Source organism: Peromyscus eremicus, chromosome 9 (genome assembly GCF_949786415.1).
Source record: "Peromyscus eremicus chromosome 9, PerEre_H2_v1, whole genome shotgun sequence".
NCBI lineage: Eukaryota > Metazoa > Chordata > Mammalia > Rodentia > Cricetidae > Peromyscus > Peromyscus eremicus.
This window is the reverse complement of record NC_081425.1, coordinates 36059687-36081378: the sequence shown is the minus strand read 5'-3', so window position 1 is coordinate 36081378 and position 21692 is coordinate 36059687. Positions and strand designations below refer to the sequence as shown.

The 21692-nt window shown below is 37.0% G+C and overlaps 1 protein-coding gene across 1 annotated transcript in view; it reads right to left on the bottom strand.

Moving 5' to 3' along the window:
- Diaph3 (diaphanous related formin 3) overlaps positions 1-21692 on the bottom strand; it is a 242421-nt gene that overhangs the window by 103717 nt on the left and 117012 nt on the right. The window contains 5 exon segments of the mRNA XM_059274292.1: positions 6189-6253; positions 9006-9124; positions 11914-12030; positions 12772-12890; positions 13170-13280. Coding sequence (XP_059130275.1) covers positions 6189-6253; positions 9006-9124; positions 11914-12030; positions 12772-12890; positions 13170-13280 — 531 coding nt within the window.

The following is a 21692-nucleotide window of genomic DNA, read 5'->3' as shown; positions in this document are numbered from 1 at the left end:
TTGTTTTATTAATATTTACCAAAAATGTTTTATAAATTACCTTTTGCATCACTGTAAGTAAATACTGGACACAGTCTACTTAAGAAAGAAGAGGTTTATTCAGCTCACAATGTCAAAGGTTCAAAGTACGAAAGACACTGAACGGGGACTATGATAAGTCTGACACTTGGCTACATCACCTCACGACCTAGACAGTTGGGAAAGGACTGTGTCAAGCAAGATGATTAGATGGAGAACCAGTGGCATAGAAGAGGAGAGAAGCTGGGATTTATCCTTTATCAAGGACCCTCTGCCTCTCAGGAGGACCATAGTGATGAAAGAGAACTACCTAATTCTTACTTAACTAAATGCCCTCTCTGTATGCTGCACCAACTGCCAGTATTATGCTGAGAACCAAACCTTTTACCCCCGAGTCCTTGGAGGGGTGCAGTTACACCATATCAAACTATGGGAGACATTTTAAGCTTGAGATACCAATTAGAAATTCAAAAGATATACATAAATGTACCTGCTCCTTGGATATCTCAACTAGATACTGTGCAATGATTCCTCACAGCTGATGGACACCACTTCCTTCATTAAATCTTTCCTCATTACCCAAAGCTGAACGAGAACTCTTTTGCAGGCTTACACACCAAATGAGATTTTTCTAACACATAAATTATCATACTGCCATATAAATATACCTTCTTCTAATACTTCTCACCTTAATGACACTTAATTTATAAGATCACCAAACTGAAAAACTTTTCTACATTATCACTTTTAATTGCCTTAAATTTATACTAAACTCAGTATTTATTGAATGAAGTGATGAGCAAACTCCTGTCAAATCTTCCTTTAAACAATGAATGACTACATAAGTATCATGAATTAAGTACCTCAGCATCTAAAACTCCTTTCTCATTTTCACACTTAAAGTTCGCAACGTAAATGCAAGAAAAAGGAAGAAACAATCTTCTTACCTGAGTAACAATAAGGAGACTTTCTGACAATATAAATATTAGGACATCAAAATACAAAGAGAAAGGATTACTTGAAGGACAACAGAAAAAGAAATCAAGTAGATTATCATTAGTACAGTCTAAAAAACAAACTAAATAAACTTGGCCATACAAAAGAGACAAAAGCCTATTTCCTCACTTACAAAAGAATCAGATGAATTATAAACCTTGCTTTAGCATTTTTGTAATATGTCCAATCAAATCACAGTAGTCTTGGGGTTAACCAGTCTCTATTAAAGTATACCTTAGGAAAACTGATGACAATGTTCTTCTGTGCCACCCATGCCCCCACTGAAAAAAAAAAAAAGTTTGGCTGAAGGAATACTACACTTACAAAATTACACTCAAAAATGTCAAGAAACACAGTTAAAGTTGAGTTTCTGCTTAATTTCATACCCTGGGGTAAATGTATTAGTGCCTCTGCACAAGAAGGTTAATAATTCAATATACTCTATATACTTTCTGACATTTCTGCTCTTCATTTTTCAAATTGATGCACCTAAATAGAAAATGTAGCTAGAAACTATGATAGCTTCCTGCCTGAAGCTAAGTATTTACATGTGTCTTTACAAAGCTATCAGAGCAAAGTTTCTGCTGATATAGACAAGATGATATGGCACTAAAAACTATCATGAGGCAAAAGTATTTTCTGAATATATGCAATGCATACAACTTCTGGCTTTAAAAAGGCAAGTAACCTTGAACAAGGTCTTTTATTTACATTTAAAGCTTACTATTTAAAAGAAATCTATTGAGTATTTTTTATTTAACTCGATTCATATACCCTAAACAAAACATAGGCGTAATACTATCCTATTCTTGATCTATTGGTATCTAATACTTGAAAACAGTACTCCATGCATGAAAAGTGAAAGTATTATCTAAGTTTAGAATACAAAGTTGGCTGAGAGAAGGGTCACACTATATCTAACAGCTATTAACCATTTTATGACCATTTGGACAGTGTAATAATCTAACCATTTCTTTCCCACACCAAACTATCTTCCAGGCAATGATAACATCATATTTATAACTGTGATCCTAGTGTACTGGTTGGTTCTTGTCAACTTGACATAAGGAAGAGAGTACCTCAACTGTGGAACAGCATTCATCAAATTGCCCTGTGGGCATTTCTGAGGGTCATTTTCTTGATTGATGGCTTAGACGGGAGGGCCCAGTCTACTATGGGCAGTACCACTCCTACACAGGTGACCTTGGATTTTATAAGAAAGCAGGTTGAGTAACCCATGGGAAGCAGGCCAGTAAGTAGTATCCCTTTATGGTCTCTGCTGCAGTTCCTGCCTCCAGGTACCTGTCTGGAGCTCGTGGCTGACTTCCCTCCATGATGAACTGTAACATATATGATAAATGAACCCTACTTCCCCAAGTTGTTTTTTGGTCAGTATTCATCACAGCAGCAGAAATCTAAGTAGAACACCTAGCAAGCAGTCAATGGGCTGGGCTGCATAAGCTCTCACAGAGTGTTTAGCTGATTCCAACCCTTAGGGCATCAAACAACGACACACATAAAATTCAACAGAAGTTCTTCAAAACTTATGAAAGTTCCATTTATGTTTGATTAAGTTTGCATAAAAGTAGAAATCTCTCCAAGAACATTTTGGTGCTTTTACATTAACAGTATATACTTCATGAGATGGTGTCCAACATAAAGTCTCAATAGGTGAATATAGATGTGGCATGAATGTGTGGCAGTAGTTGTAGTTATTTTTTCACCAACATGAGAAGCTAGCTCTAAGAATTCATTTCTGAATGACTACTTCAAAAGTCAGGAATCCAGCCAAGAAAATATCTAATACAGAAATCCTATGCCAGAAAGAAGAGGCCAAAACACTGCATGAAAAAAAAAGCAAAGAGAATTTGCTGTAGGATGCTTTTGTACACTTGTTTAATAAAATGCTGATTGGCCAGCAGCCAGGCAGAAAGTATAGGTGGGATAAGCAAACAAGGAGAATTCTGGGAAGAGGAAGGCTGAGTCAGGAGATACCACCTCCCAGTCCAGGAAGCAGCATGTAATGGCACACAGGTAAGCCATGGGACATGTGGCAAAGTATAGATTAATAGAAATGGGCTGAGTTTAAGTACAATAGCTAGTCAGTAGTAAGCCTAAGTTAATGGCCAAGCAGTTTTAATTAATATAAGCCTCTGTGTGTTTGAGTGTGAGCAGGTGCGGACCGGATGGAACACATGAAAATTTTCAACTACAAATGGCGCTAAAATGTGGGAACTAAAACCTGAGAGAGCTTTAAAAAAAAACAAAAAACTAAAATGATGCTAAAAACAACGTCCAAGTTGTGTCTCTCAGGCCAGCCATGAGCTACAATATGGTGGGTTCTCAATGGCGTGTGGGCTTGAGTGCAGCATGGTAGATTTCCACCATGGTACACAGTGGCATTTCCAAGCCACACAATGCACTGCATCATGACAGATTTAGCTTTTGCTAGTACAGGGAAAAAAAAAAGAGGTTTGTGGGCTATACACTGCTGGATGGAAGCACAGCCCCTTCCCATAGTTGGCAGTGAGCCTGGTTCCCAGAGTTGGCGGTAAATGTAGTTCTGCCATGTTGGGAAGCTGAGGTGGGCAGAGCCAGCAGCCAAAGCTGCCATTTCAGTCCTAGTGATGCTGCAGTTTAAAGCAATAGATTCACAAGAAGGAAGATTCAGATGGAACAAGACTTAAAATGGTTTATAATGTGTGTAAAAATGTACATGGGCTTGGAAGAGAGAAGAAAATGAATATAAACATAATACAAAGAAATAGTTTTAAAAAATAAGTTCTTTGAAAAGACAGTAAAAGTGGTATAAAAAATTAGCCACGTAAAGATGGATATTACACAGAGAATATGGATTGTGTTGTCTTTGATATTTTTAACTGCAGAAGAATATTTGATTGTAAAGGCTGCTAAATTAAGCCTATATATATATATATGGAATCTTGACTTCAAAATTTGGATCTAAGGATATGTTGCTTTGGAAAGGAGGCTCTGTTTTTGTTTCCACAGGAAGCAAGAGGCTATCAATTTGCTCCAGATTAAGATACATTAGGTTTGACCAGCCAAGATGCCCTGAAAGGTCTCCAATGACATCATGGCCCAGATCATCCCACATCCAAAATCAACTTCAAGGCAACTGGCTCAGAAAATACAGTGTCACAGACTACTCCAGTCAGGACTTCACCATAATTTTTAATTTTCTCAGGATCCCCATTAGATTGCCAGCACCCTCATCCAGCAGAAAGTAATATAAGAAGTTATGTCCAAATTCCCAAAATATTGTTTATGAATGTTTATTTTCATTTAAAGCATGTTGATTATAAATGCAATCTCTTTCTAAAGGAAAAAAGGGGGATGTTATAGATATAATAGAATGAAAGAGTCAATTATTGAATCTACTTTTAAAGAACAATAACTTGTTTAAAATTTTTTCTTTGGTATAGATTTTAGTTTACTGATACAAATTTAATTTTGTTATACTGTAAGTATATTTATGCTCTTGTTCAAGGTATTTTGTTTGTGCAGCTCACTTAAATTGTAATGAATAATTAAGAAATACAGATTAATAATTAGTCTTCTATGATAGTCAAACTCATAGTCATGTTAAGTTTTCTAGGTATACATAGATATAATTCAGATAGGTAGATAATCTTCTACCACTTCAAAGACCTACAGAATATGGCATTTAAAATGTTTTAAAAACTTAGACATTCTGGACAATAACACACGTCTGTTCCTGGCAGGACTGATTTACTTCAAAGAGTAGGATGGGCATCGAAGACCTCTACATGGAGTTTATCTTCTTGGCAAAAACAGCCATTTGGGCAAGAAACTGTACTTGCCTGGACTGCTTGACAAAATGTCATATAAACTGGACATGCAGGACCCATGGGAAGATGACCACTGAACTTTGCAAGATGAGATGGTCCTTTAGGTTCCTGCTTCACAGAAGAAACTGTCAGACAGTCTAAGGACACAGCGAAAAAAAAAATGACTGAGAGACTAGGCCTATGGGCTGAAGATGGATGCCCCAACGTTGCAGAGGAACTTTGGATGACTGTCCATGCAGGCAAATCTCTCTGTTGTTTCCAGAATTTTGGGAAATTGCTTACAATGCATTTCCGGTATACTTAGGTAACATTCTTCTGGGGCCTTTGATGTAATTGAAGACTAGATAGTTATAATTTTCCTTAGTTATGATAAAAGGTAAGTTAGATATGAAAACTTAGACTCACAAATATAGGATAAATAGAATATTTTTTTTAATTTGCCAAATATAGACTAGATATTGTAACTGTAATTCTTGCTTGATAACTGTTTTTTTATATATAATTTTACTATGTTAAAGTTAAAACTTTCCTTTTTAATTAAATAGAAAAGGGGAAATGCTGTGGGGTAATGCTTTTGTATACTGGTTTAATAAAATGCTGATTGGCCAGTAGCCAGGCAGGAAGTATAGGCGGGATAAGCAGACAAGGAGAATTCTGGGAAGAGGAAGGCTGAGTCAGGAGACGCCAGCCCGCCATCCAGGGAGCATCATGTAATGGCATACAGGTAAAGCCATGGGACATGTGGCGAAATATAGATTAACAGAAATGGGCTGAGTTTAAGTGCAAGAGCTAGTCAGTAGTAAGCCTAAGCTAATAGCCAAGGAGTTAATAATTAATATCAGCTTCTGTGTGACTATTTATAAGCAGCTGCAGGATCATGGATGGGTGAGAGAGATTTGTCCCAAACACCAACCAGCCAGGACACAGAAAAACTTTCAGTTACAAGAACTGGAGTCAGAAAAATTGCTAGGCTGAAAACAAATGAAGCTGGTAATAACTAGTAGTTTCTTCTTTTAATAAAAAAGAAAAGAAAAAAATTGAGACAAGGTCTCTTCACTACATAGCCCTGGCTGTCCTGGAACTTACTATGTATACCAAAAAAAGCTAATGAATCATATTACATGTTTAAACACATGATGACATGGCATCTGTGATGATAACACAAACAAAGAAAACGATGTAGAAAGTATTTCCAATAGCAAAATGGTCTAGATAGTACTCCATGGAGCAAGGTCTGATCACACAGGCCTGAAGGAAATGAGGACAGAGGGAGTATCAAGCACTCTGAAGAAGCACCACCCTGGAGCAGCTCACACAGTCCTGCAGAGGAAATCAGTTACTTACTTTCTTGCAATTCTCTGATGCTTTCTCTTCATACTCTTCTAGTTTTGCCAGATCTATGCAAACATCTAAAATTATAGTAACAAGAAATTAAATTGAGGTTTTATGCAAACTTTTGATGACTTTATATTTGTAAAGAAAAAAAAATCACATAGGACATAATAATAAATGTAGGAAAATATTGTAATACTACAAGAAGGCTCTTTAAATATGACACCAAAAATAGTGAAGCAGAATAATTCATATTGAATTTTAACCTCCCATCATGGAAGGTGAGATGGTTCAATGATAACAGGAAGCATGGGATGGTTCCTATTATCAATCTATATCTAGAATGAAGAGTTGGTATCCAACATCAGCCAGGAAAATAAGGGGGAATGAGAAACAAAAGTGAGGGGAAAAGAAACAACTGCTAAATGGTTTTTATCCTTACTACTGTGATCATATACAACTTCAATGAGCAGTCATAGCAAAGGTTATGTAAGCCATTATGTGGAGCATTAGAGCTTGCATGAGTAAACCAGTCCTCCTCTAGAACAACTGACATATATGCCAAGAGCTTTTCTGATGGAAAAGTAGGAAATACATACTTAAGTTTTAAAATCATGTTTTCTTTCATCTAACAATTCTATTTTCTAGGGCTTTGCATTCAGATAAGACTTCTCATTTCAATGTCACTATGTTCATAGCCACTGGAAATAACACCACCCAACATTGGACGAAATTATTATATACATTTGTTTGTGGGGTGCTAGGTATGACAAATTATTCAAATTTATTTACCCTAATGTACTTTGTGTTTTTTAAAAAAATCAATATGTAAACATGTTTAAGGAAAAATCATATAACAAGATAAACAGTAAAAGAAAATACCAGTTCCATTTCCTAAATGCAACTTATGATCTTGCAGTATTGTACTATTCTGCTACTTATTTTATTTAAAATTAAATATTGCATCTTGATTTATCAATTTATGACACTTTAGGTAATTTTCCATTATGAAAGATTAAAATAATTCCAAGCCATCTAGTTCTAATTTTTTGCCATTTTAGTTACAAAAATTGACTACCGATACAACTCTAAATACGCACCTCTCAGGTTTCTGAAACCCACACAGCATCTTTTATTTTCACTATAAAACACTTGTCACCTGTTGCACCTCAGCAACTTTAACTTTTAATCTACAAAGAAAACAAATGCTTTCTTTCTAAGTGCCACTAAGTCTGGAGTTCCTTACTTACAGGACACATTTCAGCCACCGTGGAGAGATTGCAGTTACAAAGAGCTGGTGTGTTTTAATAGCCTTTTCAGACCACTATTTTTCATTGAGGTTATACCAAAATTTAGTAAGTGCTGCTACTTAAGTAGATAAACTGTGAAATAACATAGGTGAAGTTTTAGAACTCGTAAAACTTTGAGATCGTTTTCTGAGGTTGTACTGTTAGTGGATCTTTGTTGTCTGTGCTCAGTATGTATCAGCCGGCACTAGTCATTACAAAAACTCCCGTTTGCTGAGGCCTGCACATCTTCAAAGTGTTGACATCTCTCTATACACTATTAAAACAACCACACAGGTTAATCTCCCCATTGACCTTGACAGAGGGAAAAAGGTTTAGTATTTAGAAGTTATCAAGCTAACAGGAGTACATACAAACATTGGAAATTTGAATTCTCACTTAAAAGTTCTCAAGTTCTGTATTTGCAACTATTTCTGTCAGTCATTTTCTCTGAAGTATATCTTTATTTCATTGCATCTTTTAATGAATCTAGAAGGATGGCTCTGGAGTTATGAGCACTTGCAGAGGATTCAGTTTGGGAAGTGAGTGAGTGTGTGGTATGGGAACCCATGTCTGTGGATACATGAGTTTATTGTATCTCAAGTTCCAGGAGACCCAATGCCCGTTTTTTTCCTCTGTAAGCTCCAGGCATGTGTGAGGTACACAAATATAGAATTAGGCAAAACACTCGCACACATGAAATAAAAGTAAATCTTAAAATGTGGGCTAGACACTTTAACTCAGCCTAAGGGGTTTATATAACAGAAAGGGGGCTGGAGGGATGGCATATGTCTAGCAGTGCTGCCATGCAAACATGGTCCAAAAGTTTGGATCCCAGAACACACATAAAAGCACCCCACACATGCCCATAACCCCAACATGGAGGTCAACAGAGACAAAGAGGATTACTGGAGCTCGGTGGCTGCCAAGCCACCCACAAAATGAAAACTCAGGGTTCAGCAGAGACCCCTGCCTAGCCTCCATGCATTCACCCACATACACACCAGCACATACCCCACACACTCACTCACAAACACATACATTAAACAAACACAGAAATGCCAAAAAAAATAATAATGATGGCAAGAAGTCAGTTATGCTTGTAATTCAAATGATATAAGTTGTCTCAATGTACTCTGAAATACATATATATCATTGTGCAAAAGAATATCAAAAGGGCATACATAGGAATATTTAATAAATATTAAGATGTCAAAAAAATTCTCAAATTCCTTGATCCAGTCTCCCAAAAGAAAAGAATACAATGACTATCATTAAGGTTTTGTGCCAATATCATGGTAACAGGGTCAACTGTGTTACAAACCACTGTTTGGAATAATCAGTTCTACATATAAACACACAAAAAATTCAAGTAAGAGTTTGTAAGGTGTTGTTACGGAACATAGCTTTGACATTTAAGACTTCATGAAAGGGGTCAAAGGTCCTCAGGAGATCTCCAGCCAAATGAAGGAAACCAACAGCTAAGAGTTAGCCCATCAGACCAAACACAAGATAGTTCTACATCAGTAACAGAAATACTCACCTACAAACTGACTCAAGTCCAAATCTAGTCTTTTTCTGTAGGTGAAGTCTGGATCCATTCCATCTCTATGCAACACAATCTGTGATACACACTCGTCAATTAGTTTGAAGTACTGTTGTCTAAAAACAAAGAGCATATATACACTCAATTCAAGAGTACAACTTTACATCTAAGCAATATACTTGATAGAAACATGACTTCAAGTTTAAAATTTTACTCAGCATAATTTCAACAGGTGGTATACCACAGCATGGGAATCTCATCTTTCTAATGAGGCCTTGACGTATTTTTAATGATGTGTCAAGAAATGTACTACTCATTGAAGATTTTCCCATAAGTCAGACATTTCATTCATTTTCACTAAAAAAAGACATTATGACGACGTGACAGGCACTTCAAGTCACCCTCAGAACATAGCTACTAAAGAGCTACTGGAAATGCATTAATGCAAACCACACCGCCAAAAACCTTTTCAAAGAATTTCTACTAGGGCTTCGTAAAATCAATTTGTGGAAAGAAATTCAAAATTGATACTCTAAATGATAGGAAACCAAATTAATATATCTTACTCAAAAGAAGGCTAGAAACTTTAACACCAAAGGACAAAGGGCAAAGTTGAACTAAAAGTTTCAAAAGGGGCTGTGTTGTCAGCACAATCAATCCATCTGCATTCCTTACAACTTAGAAACATGTCCTAACTTAAGGCAATGTGAAGAAAACACAAAAGAAAAAGAAAAAAATGTGGACAAAGGCAATTCAAGCAGCAGGGTGGTTTATAATGAGGAACCCTACATCCCTCATCACTTGTGAATTGATTTCCAATCTCAGTGATTTATATACAATTTGTGATTTTTTTTTTCTCCAAACCATATTCTTCAAATGTGATGGCCTTCTGGCCACTTCAGCTTTCCTCTCAATGAACCATGTATGGATACCACTATCTTTATACAAGTTAACTACACCTAATGAATCATTTATAATACTGAATAAAACTGCTTCAGCTGAACATGAGGAAAAGGGAAATTTTAAAATGCTAACAATGGTCCTGAATTCATGGGGACTCAAGCAGCATTTACCATCCAGAGGCTGATAGAACCAAGCACATAATGACCAAGAAATGGGTGAGTATACTTTAAACAGAAGTTTAATTTGCTTCTTACATAAATTTAGATAGAAACACAACACTAATTAAAAGGGTACACTAATATTTTTAAATGTAACGAATTAGTAGGTTTATGTAGAATCTATCAGTGCTTAAATATTTAGTCTATTTTAAACAAAGTACCAGAAAACAGCACATTAAACAACAAAACAGGTTGCTGGCCAAGTTTAGAATATTCACAGGAATTACAGCTTCAACAAAGTTTGATGTGTGAAGGACAAGCAATATGAAGAATATAAAGTTTCTTTCGCCCTTTTTGTCTGTGTTGTATGTATAGCAAATGACACTTTGATAAACCCTCCAATATCACCCAGGGGTGTGCTACCTAGATAAAGTTTTCCTATAAATCCTATATAAATCGGGTACAGAAAGACCAACTACCCTAACCATCTATGAATGAAATTTCGGCAAAGCTAAAATAACAAAGGAGTTTATATTTGAGGACCTTGTTCCCACTTATAAACTACTAATACAAGAGGAAATGAGGAAAAGAGGAAATGGTCAAGGCCATTTATTAAGCATACACTGTGTGTCAAGAACTCCACTCCCAAGGATATCAACTGTCCATGGCAAAAGAAGGCCTGTCATTTTCTGAAGAGCAATGGAGAAGGGAATGGAGGTGGGAGAGTGGACGGGGAAAAGAGAAGGAGGGAGAAACTGCAGACAGTCTGGATGAAAAAAAATAAATAAATAAAATAAAATCTGCATTGTGAGCTTTACAAAAAAATACAGCCGGGCGGTGGTAGCGCACGCCTTTAATCCCAGCACTCAGGAGGCAGAGGCAGGTGGATCTTTGTGAGTTCGAGGCCAGCCTGGTCCACAGAGCAAGATCCAGGAAAAGGCGCAAAGCTACACAGAGAAACCCTGTCTCAAAAAAAAAAAAAAAAATTTCAACTCATAGTTTTATTCATATAACCATACTTAAACTTTATAGTACAGTGACTTGAGTACTCAAGTCTACTTAGAACCACATTATGTTCCATATGAGGTAGACAAAACAATTTGTCAAGCTCAAATAGCCAAGACATAATTAACTTTATAGAAAGCAACTTATCAACAGCATTCCTGGTGATTAAGAAATAACCACAAAATATTGCACATTTATTGCATATTATATAATAAATTAGTGTATTGGCAATGGTTTTCACTGTTTTTCTTTTATTTTTGAGATTCTAATTACATCATTTATCCCTTCCCCTGTCCAATATATCCCCTCTTTACTCTTCCAAATACATGGATTTTTTTAAAATTGTTTTTACATGAATATAAGTATAAATAAATATATATGTACACACACACACACATACTTCTAAATATAATCTGACCAGTGTGCATGTTACCCATATGTATCCCAATGTATCTATAAAACAACCTCCTAAGGTTCAAGGATCATTGTAGAAGTGGAGGCAGAAAGATTGTAAGAGCCAGGGATCATGGAGTTTATCTCCTAGAGATGTGAGATGTGTCTTCTAGTAACATCAGAAGATACACCCACAAAGTTTCACCAACAAAACTGCCCAAACTCACTGAACAAGGACAATAATAGACATGGTTTCAACTTTCATTCAAAGGAGAGGATACAACTAAGCTATTTTGCAGTTGAAAAAGCAACAGTAATGGCATTATATCCACATCTACCTAAATATATGCCCAAAGGAAATAAAATAACTTGCTTATCTGAATATCAGGTGAATTTCAAAACTAATCATTTTATCAGTTAAACAACAGATCATTGTTTCCCCTTACCTTATAAAATGGTCATTTCGAATGAGCAGAAGATGCTGAAGAATAGAAACAAAATATCCCTCTGCTCTAGTTTGCTTAACTGTGTCCCACACCATGTTATAAACGTCAGATGCTTCAGTGTGCTGATTAAGGACCACATGAATTTATTCAAACATACACAAAACAGCTACTATAACACAGTAGCTTCTGTATGAGGGTTTGGAAGACTGGTATGCAAACAACTATCTAGAAATCGGTGCATTAAAAAACCTATCTAGAAACTGAAGGTAGAGAATGCCAGGGATGGCAATTGGACAGACATTTTTTTACCCTTCACAATCAACTGCACTCACTGGAAAATACGGTGGGAACTGAGCCAGCAGCTGGTTGGGAAAACCCACAAAGGTCTATGGCTGTCCTGAACAACAGAACAAGTGTGAGCACAGTGCGCATCAAGGAGAAGCCATAATACGAAACAATTCTAGTGAGTCTTGGAGACACTTGGCACCTGCAGATCCATCAGCTCACATGAGGCCTCCAGTGTAGTGCATCCATTGTGAAGAAAGGAGCATTTAATGGGCTGAGGTTATCTCAAACCCAATACTACACGGAAGAAAGACACCAGCCATAAAAAACAACAGATCGTACACATATCTGGTCTAAGCTAATCATTTTACTAATTGTAACATCCCTTTCCACATATGTACTGCCAAAAAAAAATTAAGCTAATAAAATAGTGACACTTTCTTAATCCCTAAAGGTTTGATTTCATAGAGTTTCTATGGAATCACTTGAATATTTTGTGAGATATAGTGCATTATTTTAGATGTAACAGTAATTGTACACATCTTTTGACTAGGACTCAGAGCAAAAGGATATTCAAATTCAGCTCTAATATCATCAAGGCGATGGGAGAACTCAATCAAATCTTCTTCTTTGTGCTCCTCAAAGACTTTAAGTTGTATATCCAGGCCATCATTCTTAATACACTTTAAAGTCTATAGATATTAGATAAAAATTGTGATGGATTAGATTTTCAATATGAGTAACTTTATCAATAACATAAACAATAAACCAACCATTCAAACATGACTTGCAGAATTCAAACACTTAAAGTGTTAAATACTCAAATCTTATCATCTATATTTCAAAACTAGATTTTTATACTCAAGTCTTTTCCCACAGATGAATTATTCTTGAGAGTAATTTATCTAAATTTCCCCCACTCAAGTACACTTCTAATTTAAATATTAATGAGGAGACTGCAGGGCACTTACTGGCAATATCTCTTTCAATCCACAACGCATAAATTCATTTCTGATGTGAAGCCTGAAGTCCAAATCATCAGGAGATGTAACAAGGGCATTTATGAGCTGCATACAAGCTACCTACAACAGATTACACACACAGAATTACAACACTTGCCAGCATTTAAAACAAAAAGAAGCAAGAAAGGAAAAAAAAATCAAGTTTTATTCCAAGAATTATCAAATATTTTCTCTCACAGGAAAGCCTAATAAGATAATTTATAAATAAAATATTATATGTATAAACATACATAGTTTCAATTAAATTGTTTATCCCTTATTTGAAGAATGATGTGAAGAAAACCAATTATCCCTTCATAAAAACATCATGTATGGCTGAAAGTCTTGCCCAATACCATTCTACATACATACAATACAAACAGAAAATTCCTAGAATGAAAATTATAAACATGTTACCATGTGAATAACAACAAAAACAGAATAGTACAATAATGTTCCATTTTTCAAAAGAACCCAAATTCCCAAAGACCTCAAGTTCAACAACGTCCTAAACAGGGTTGATAAGGCTGCTGTAAAACATTAAAATAAAAATAACTTTGTAATGGGCATTGCCTAAGTAAGGATAATTCAAGCTTACTGTATATTGTATTTACTAACAGAGTAAATTATATAGCTCACCAAACACCATAATATGTGATAGAAGTTGGGTAATCAATTTTTTCACTTCAAGTAGGTATGAATTCCTACTTTTCTATATAATAGGCTTTTTTCTTTTAGGCTAACAACCAGCTCCCAAATCATGACAAAGAGACTTCTTATTCATTTTGAATGCTCGGCCTGGCTTAGGTTCTGGCTAGTTCTTTTAACTTTTAAAATGTTTGAAGAAGTTTCTCTTAACCTAGCTTTTGCCTTGGGGCTTATTACTTTACTTCTGTATGTCTTACTTTGCTTCTGTCTGTCTGTCTGTCTGCTGCCTGGCTCCTTGCTCCAGGCATGTCCCTCATTCTCCCCTCCTTCTCTCGTTCTTCTTTCTGAGCCTAGATTCCTCCTCCTATTTAGTCTCTCTACCTGACAGCCCTGCCTATCCTTTCTCCTGCCTAGCTATTGGCCATTTAGCATTTTATTAGACTAGTTGAGTGCCTTAGGCAAGCAAGGCAAAACAGATGCAACATATCTTTACATAATTAAACACACATCCTTTCATTGTTAAACAAATGAAGCATAAACAAAAGTAACACACCTTTACACAGTTAAGTAATATTCTACAGCATAAACAAATGTAACACATCTTTCGCTAGTTAAAATAATATTCTACAACATTTATATTCTTGACTCTTTAATCCATGGATGAAAGACACCTTTCCATCATTACAAATCCATATTTTCAAAAAGGAAAAGTGTTTCTCTCTACATCAGCAATGTATTTTTGTTGTCCATGATAGTGTTTTTCTTCTATGTCTAGATTCTACCCCAAGTCTAGCAAGAATTACTGGACTATTTAATAAAAAGAAAAAAGATGAAACAAAAAAACCTTTAATACACTATCTCGGGGCTGGAGAGATGGCTCAGAGGTTAAGAGCACTGGCTGTTCTTCCAGAGGTCATGAGTTCAATTCCCAGCAACCACATGGTGGCTCACAACCATCCATAAAGAGATCTGGTGCCCTCTTCTGACCTGCAGGTGTATATGCAGACAGAACACTATACATAATAAATAAATAAATCTTTAAAAAAAAATACACTATCTCTATTCATAAACATACAACTAGAGTTTTAATGAATTTTTTCTCATCTAAGCTGACAGTACTCACACCATGAGACAAAGACCCCCTCACAAAAAGCACAATAGCAGACTTAAGATGAGTTCCTTTGAGTTTGCCAGGGCTATCCAGGGACTCCTAAAACATGCAGCCTATTGCTGTATCCCTTGGTTACCTCCGAGAAGTGCTGAAGACATTATGCAGTTAAGAAACAGGTCCAAGAGAACCATGAGATAGACCTGACCTGAATAACCCCTCCCTGAGGACTGGTTTTCATAATATCCAAAGGCTGATACGAGCTTCCAAAGGAGGGAAGTAACCCAAAACTCCCCCCTAGCTACAATTCCTGTGAACCACATGAATGACCTGCATCGCACTGCAACCCTACCCGACAGGTACAGTCATGGCATGCTAATATTGGTGGTAACAAACAGCTCTCTAATTGGAATTGAGACCTGCTCAACAAGATGGAGACCATGCCTGGCAGTGAAAACCAGTACCAAGGTTCAATGCTAATGAAGTCACAGTTATTAGAGGAAATCTACGAATTTACTAAAGCAAACTCATCTCGCACAACCATCTAAACATTAGTCCTTATACCTACAGAAAAGTGTAGAATTCACTCTTCATCAAGGAAAATTCTCTTTGCAAAAGATGGAGATGATCTCTTTGCAATGACAACTAATCAGAATGCAGAGTTGTAGGCCCCAGCTATCCACAAAACACTCCCACTCCTAAGGCCCGGGGAACATTGGAGAAAAGGGGACAATGGATCAGAGCCAAAGGATCAGGGAGTTTACTCTGAGATTGTATCTCCTGGTAATGTCAGAAGCCAAAAACTCACCAAAAAGAGTACCGTAATTGAGACAAGTGAGGACAATACTAATGGACATGGCAAAGAGGACAGTGAAAGGCTGGCAAGGACTCAACCCTAGGCAACAGAAGAGAGCTGGGAGAATGGGAGGTGGTCTTCCTCAGGGAAGAACACCCCAATTGGCTGTCCAGTACCAAATGGCCAGTCCAGAAAACATACAAACAAGTAACATTATACAGATTGAACAGACTATATTTAGGAACATATATGTATGCATATGTATATACACACATATATGTGTGCAATAACAATTAGTTTAAAAAAAAGGCCATAAGTTTAAAAGGGTGGTATGTGGGAGGATTTGGAAGGAGAGGGAAGACTTGTTATCACTATAAACTCAAATATAAATAAAAAGATAAAAAAGGGAAAAAGTTTTTCTCTGGAGAAGTAATCTTTGTTGTTGCTGATAATGATATTTTTCTGTCTACACTCTACCTCAAGTCTAGAAAGGACTATTGGACTACTGATCAATATGTTTAACCTCATGCTGTTCCCTAAATTGTCTTTTCTCCAGCCCTCAAGGCAAGGTTTATGTGAATTTAAAATGCTGATTTGGGATTAAGACACCAACAGGGGTCTCAGTTCCTGCTGGTTGAAATACATAGTAGTAACTCTTATATTTGATATCTAAACACTAAAATCTGACCAGCATGCCTCTACTGTCAAAACTTAAGATTGTATAAAGTAGAGATGGGAAATATAGCAGAAAACAGGGATAAAAAGAAAAGAAAACACTTTTGAAAAAACAGAAAACAGTCAACATTTCTAGTCCATATTCACTCGGCTGGAACCAGTTCACGTCAAAAAGTCAGGTTTAAAATGTTTTCTTTCCACTCCCTTGCCATTCCTGACTTGGTACCCACAACACTTTTCTTTTCAGCAGTACCATGTAATTTTCAAAATTCTGGGAAAGATGAGGGAGGAGACAAAAGAGGGAAAGAGGGTGATTTTTTTTCTGATTTTTTTCTGTATTTGACTATGTTCAGGGAAGCTAAGTCAAACTCAGTCACTAGGGTTCGAGAAAAATGAAAACTACAAGAAAGTAGCAAAAGTGAACAAAATTAGCAGGAAATAGAGTCTAAGCAGAACACTGGTCTAGGTAATAGTGGTACGAAATTCAAGAGCAAGAAGGTAAAGAATGACCCAAATTATTTCTGGAAAGTATTCACAATGATAACTTGTCAGAGAAGGAAAAGTTGAAAAATTTTATGTTAAATCTATAAAAATCTTTCCCCAGTTCTAATAATTTGACATATCAAGGCTTCCAATTATACTACAATTAATCTAAATCACACAACACACCTGGAAATATAAAGCTGCACCAAAGCACATTGATCTGTGTCATAGAGGAACAACTCTATAAACACAGGAAAAGCTCAAAGAGTTCCTACAGGACACAGAATCATGAGCCAGTGCCCACACTAAGACACAGAACTGGAGCACCACATAATTTCATAGTAGGTTACCTGGTGAGCTGCTTTGTTTAACTGTGTCAAAATGGAACTATACTACAACACAAGCTATTTCTACAAAAGGACAGAGTGACTGACTGCTCAACAGCTTACCACCCACTATCTCCTGTACACTATAAGCAAGCAGTAAATAATGCGTGCAATTCAAACTGACTCTAAACAATTCTCTTCTTTGCTCCAAATGTATCATTACACATGAGAAATATTGCTCTTTGGCCTTGGTTTAAGCATCCCTACATAAGGACACATGTTTGTTACTGAGCAGATTCAGTTCTGAAATTTCAAAAGGCAAATATTATAAGCTTATTTGATTATTCTCTTCCCAAATCTCAAAAGTTCTACTTTCATGAACAAAGTTATCTTTAACTACCTGGAGGGTTTGGAGGGGAGGTCCTTTCCATTTTCACAATAAGTACAGTAGATTTTTTCAAGGGCAGCAGCAGCAGCATAAGGACATGCCATGAGGAAGTGAGACACAGGAACTTACAGTAACAGGATAAATACCACTACTGTCAAGAGCCAGAAGGTAAAAGCATAACCAGAGACAGTCCATGCCTGGGAACCCCTACCCACTGTTGCCACAGTTGCTGGCAAACAGCGAAGACTCCTGTGGGCAGGCTCCTCCACCAAAACCCCGAATTGGACACTGCAATCTACAGGACCCACGCCCTACCCCAAATCCTCACATTCCACTAGGGACCTCAGCAGCTAGCTTCCTGAGACACGGAATCCACTCGGTCTGATTGAACCAAGGGGGAGTCCTGCCTCTAGGACCTAGGCCCTGGGGCACAACATCTGCCCAGTGTAGGGAAAAGGGTCTAGCTAAAGAAACCCACCCTGATCCTGGAAACCAGAACCTGGGAAAGAAACACACCCTGGATCTGGGACCTGAGCAAGAGAAAGAAACACTTTATCCCTAAACCCAGAACTAAAGAAACCTGCCCTGACTCTGAAACCAGTGCCAAAAAAAACATACTTTGTCCCTAGAATCAGAGCCAGTGAAAGAAATACGGCATGGCCGTACAATTAGAGCCAAAAAGCTAAGAAAGATCAGTGAAAGAAACACAGTTTTGCTATGAGATCAGAGCCATCTCTGCCCCTGATCAAGTGATCGGTAAAAACAACCAATCACAGAGCAGGAAGTCAAGCACCCTGACTTTGGAGCCCAGAACCAATGAAAGAAACACAGCCTAAATCTAGGACCCGGGTCAGAGAAAAAAACACTTTATCCCTGAACCCAGAACCAAAGAAACCTGCCCTGACTCTGAAACCAGTGCCAAAGAAACACACTCTATCCCTAGAATGAGAACCAGTGAAAGAAATATGCCCTGGCCTTAAAATTAGAGCCAAAAAGCTAAGAAAGTCCAGTGAAAAAAGGCAATTAAACATGTGAAGGAAACAAATCAAGACCTGAAAATTGAAAAAGAATTAATGAATAAGACATAAACCAAGGGAATGCTAAAATAGAAAATCAGAGTAAACAAAAAGGAATAACAGATGCAAGCATAACCAACAAAATACAAGAGATGGAAGAGAGAAATGCTGGCGTGGAGGATAAAATAGAGGAAATAGATACATCAGTCAAAGAAAACACAAAACCAAAAGAGTTATAACACAAAACGTCCAGGAAATCTGAGACAACATGAAAAGGCCAAACCTAAGAATAATAGAGATAGAAGGACAAGAATAGCAACTCAAAGCCACAAAAAATATATTCACCAAAATCATAGAAGAAAAGTTTCCCAACTTAAGGAAATACCTATGAAGATATAAGACGCTTATAGAACACCAAATAGACTAGACCCTAAAAGAAAAAGTCCCCTCGCCACATAATAATTAAACCACCAAACACATAGAATAAAGAAAGAATATTAAGAGCAGTGAAAGAAAAAGGCCAAGTGACTTAAAAAGGAAGACCAGGGCCAGTCAGTGGTGATGCTGGCCTTTAATCCCAGAACTCTGGAGGCAGAGCCAGGAGGATCTCTATGAGTTTGAAGCCAGCATGGTATACAGAGCGAGATCCAGGAAAGGCACCAAAAATACACAGACAAACCCTGTCTGAAAAAAACCACATCAATGAAATTATCCACCATGACCAAGGAGGCATCATCCCAGAGATGCAAGGATGGTTCAACATACAAAAAAAAATCTGCCAATGTAATACACCATATAAACAAACTGAAAGGAAAAAAAAAACACAGGATCAAATCATTAGATGCTGAAAAAGACTTTGACAAAATCCAATACCCCTTCATGTTAAAGGTTCTAGAGAGAACAGGAATACAAGAAACATATCTAAACATAATAAAGGCAATTTACAGTAAGCCAACAGCCAATATCAAAATAAATGGAGAGAAACTCAAAGCAATTCCAACAAAATCAGGAACAAGACAAGGCTGTCCACTCTCCCCATATATAGTCAATATAGTACCTGAAGTTCTAGCTAGAGCAATAAGACAACAAAAGGAGATCAACTTGGTTACAGATGACATAATAGTATACATAGGTGACCCAAAAATTCAACCAGGGAACTCCTACAGCTGATAAACACCTTCAGTAATGAGGCAGGATACAAGATTAATTCAAAAAAATTAGTAGCTCTTCTTTACACAAATTATAAACTGATTGAGAAAGAAATCAGAGAAACATCACTCTTTACAATAGCCACAAATAATACAAACTGCCTTGGGGTAACTCGAACTAAGCAAGTGAAAGACCTGTATGACAATAAATTTAAGTCTCTGAAGAAAGAAATTGAGAAGACATCAGAAAATGGAAAGATCTCCTATGCTCATGGATAGGCATAGTAAAAATGGCTATCTTACCAAAAGCAATCTACAGATTCAATGCAATCTCCATCAAAACCTCAACACAATTCTTCACAGACCTGGAAAGAACAATACTCAACTTCATACAGAGAAACAAAAAACCCAGGAAAGCAAAAACAATCCTGTACAATAAAGCTACCTCTGGAGGCATCACCATCCCTGACCTCAAGCTCTACTATACAACTGCAGTAATAAAAACAGCTTAGTTTTAGCATAAAAACCAACATGTTTACCAATGCTATCAAAATGAAGACCCTGCGATTAATCAGCACACCAATGAGCACATGATTTTTGACAAAGAAGCCAAAACTGTACAATAGAAAAGAGGAAGCATCTTCAACAAATGATGCTGGCATAACTAGACGTCAACATGTAAAAGATTGCAAATAAATCCCTATCTACTACCATGCACAAAACTCAAGTCCAAGTGGAGCAAAGATCTCAACATAAATCCAGTTACACTGAACCTGACAGAAGAGAAAGTAGGAAGTGGTCTTGAATGCATTGGCACAGGAGACCACTTCCTACATGTAACACCAGTAGCACAGACACTGAGAGCAACAATTAATAAATGGGACCTCCTAAAACTGAGAAGCTTCTGTAAGGCAAAGGATATGGTAAATAAGACAAAATGACAGCCTACAAAATGAGATAAGATCTTCACCAACCCCACATCTGACAGAAGACTGAATTCCAAAATATATAAAGAACTCAAAAAACTAGACATCAAAATACTGAACAATCCAATTTAAAAAAAATGGGCTACGAAGCTAAACACAATTCTCAACAGAAGAATCTCAAATGGCTGAAAGACATTTAAGGAATTGCACATCCTTAGTCATCAGAGAAACGCAAATCAAAACGACTCTGAGATACTATCTTACACCTGTCAGAATGGCTAAGATTAAAAACACTGATAACAGCTTATGTTGGAGAGGATGCAGAGCAAGAGGAACACTCCTACACTGTTGGTGGGATTGCAAACTTGTACAACCACTTTGGAAGTCAGTATAGTGGTTTCTCAGAAAATTGGGAATCAATCTCCCTCAAGACCCAGCTATACCACTTTTGGGCATATACCCAAGGAATGTGTAATCATACCACAAGGACACATGTGCAACTATTTTCATAGCAGCATTATTTATAATAGCGAAAACTCAGAAACAACCTAGATGCCCCTCAACCGAAGAATGGATTAAGAAATGTGGTACATATACACAATGGAGTACTACCCAGCAGTAAAAAACAATGAAATCATGAAATTTGCAGGCAAATGGATGGAACTAAAAAATATCCTGAGTGAGGTAACCTAGACTCACAGACAAACATAGTATGTAGTCACTCAAAAGTGAATACTAGATGTAAAGCAAAGGATAACCAGACTACAACCCACAGCTCCAGAGAAGATAGCTAACAAGGAGGTCCCAAAGAGGGACTCATGGGTTGCACTGGGAAGGGGAAATAGATGAGATCCCCATGAGTAAACTTCAGATGGGGGGAGCAATGGAGGGTGGTGGATGGAGGATGAGAACATGAGGAAATAGGATGGCAAAGCTGGAGCAGGGACGAAAATACCATGATGGAGGGAGATGTAGTGGG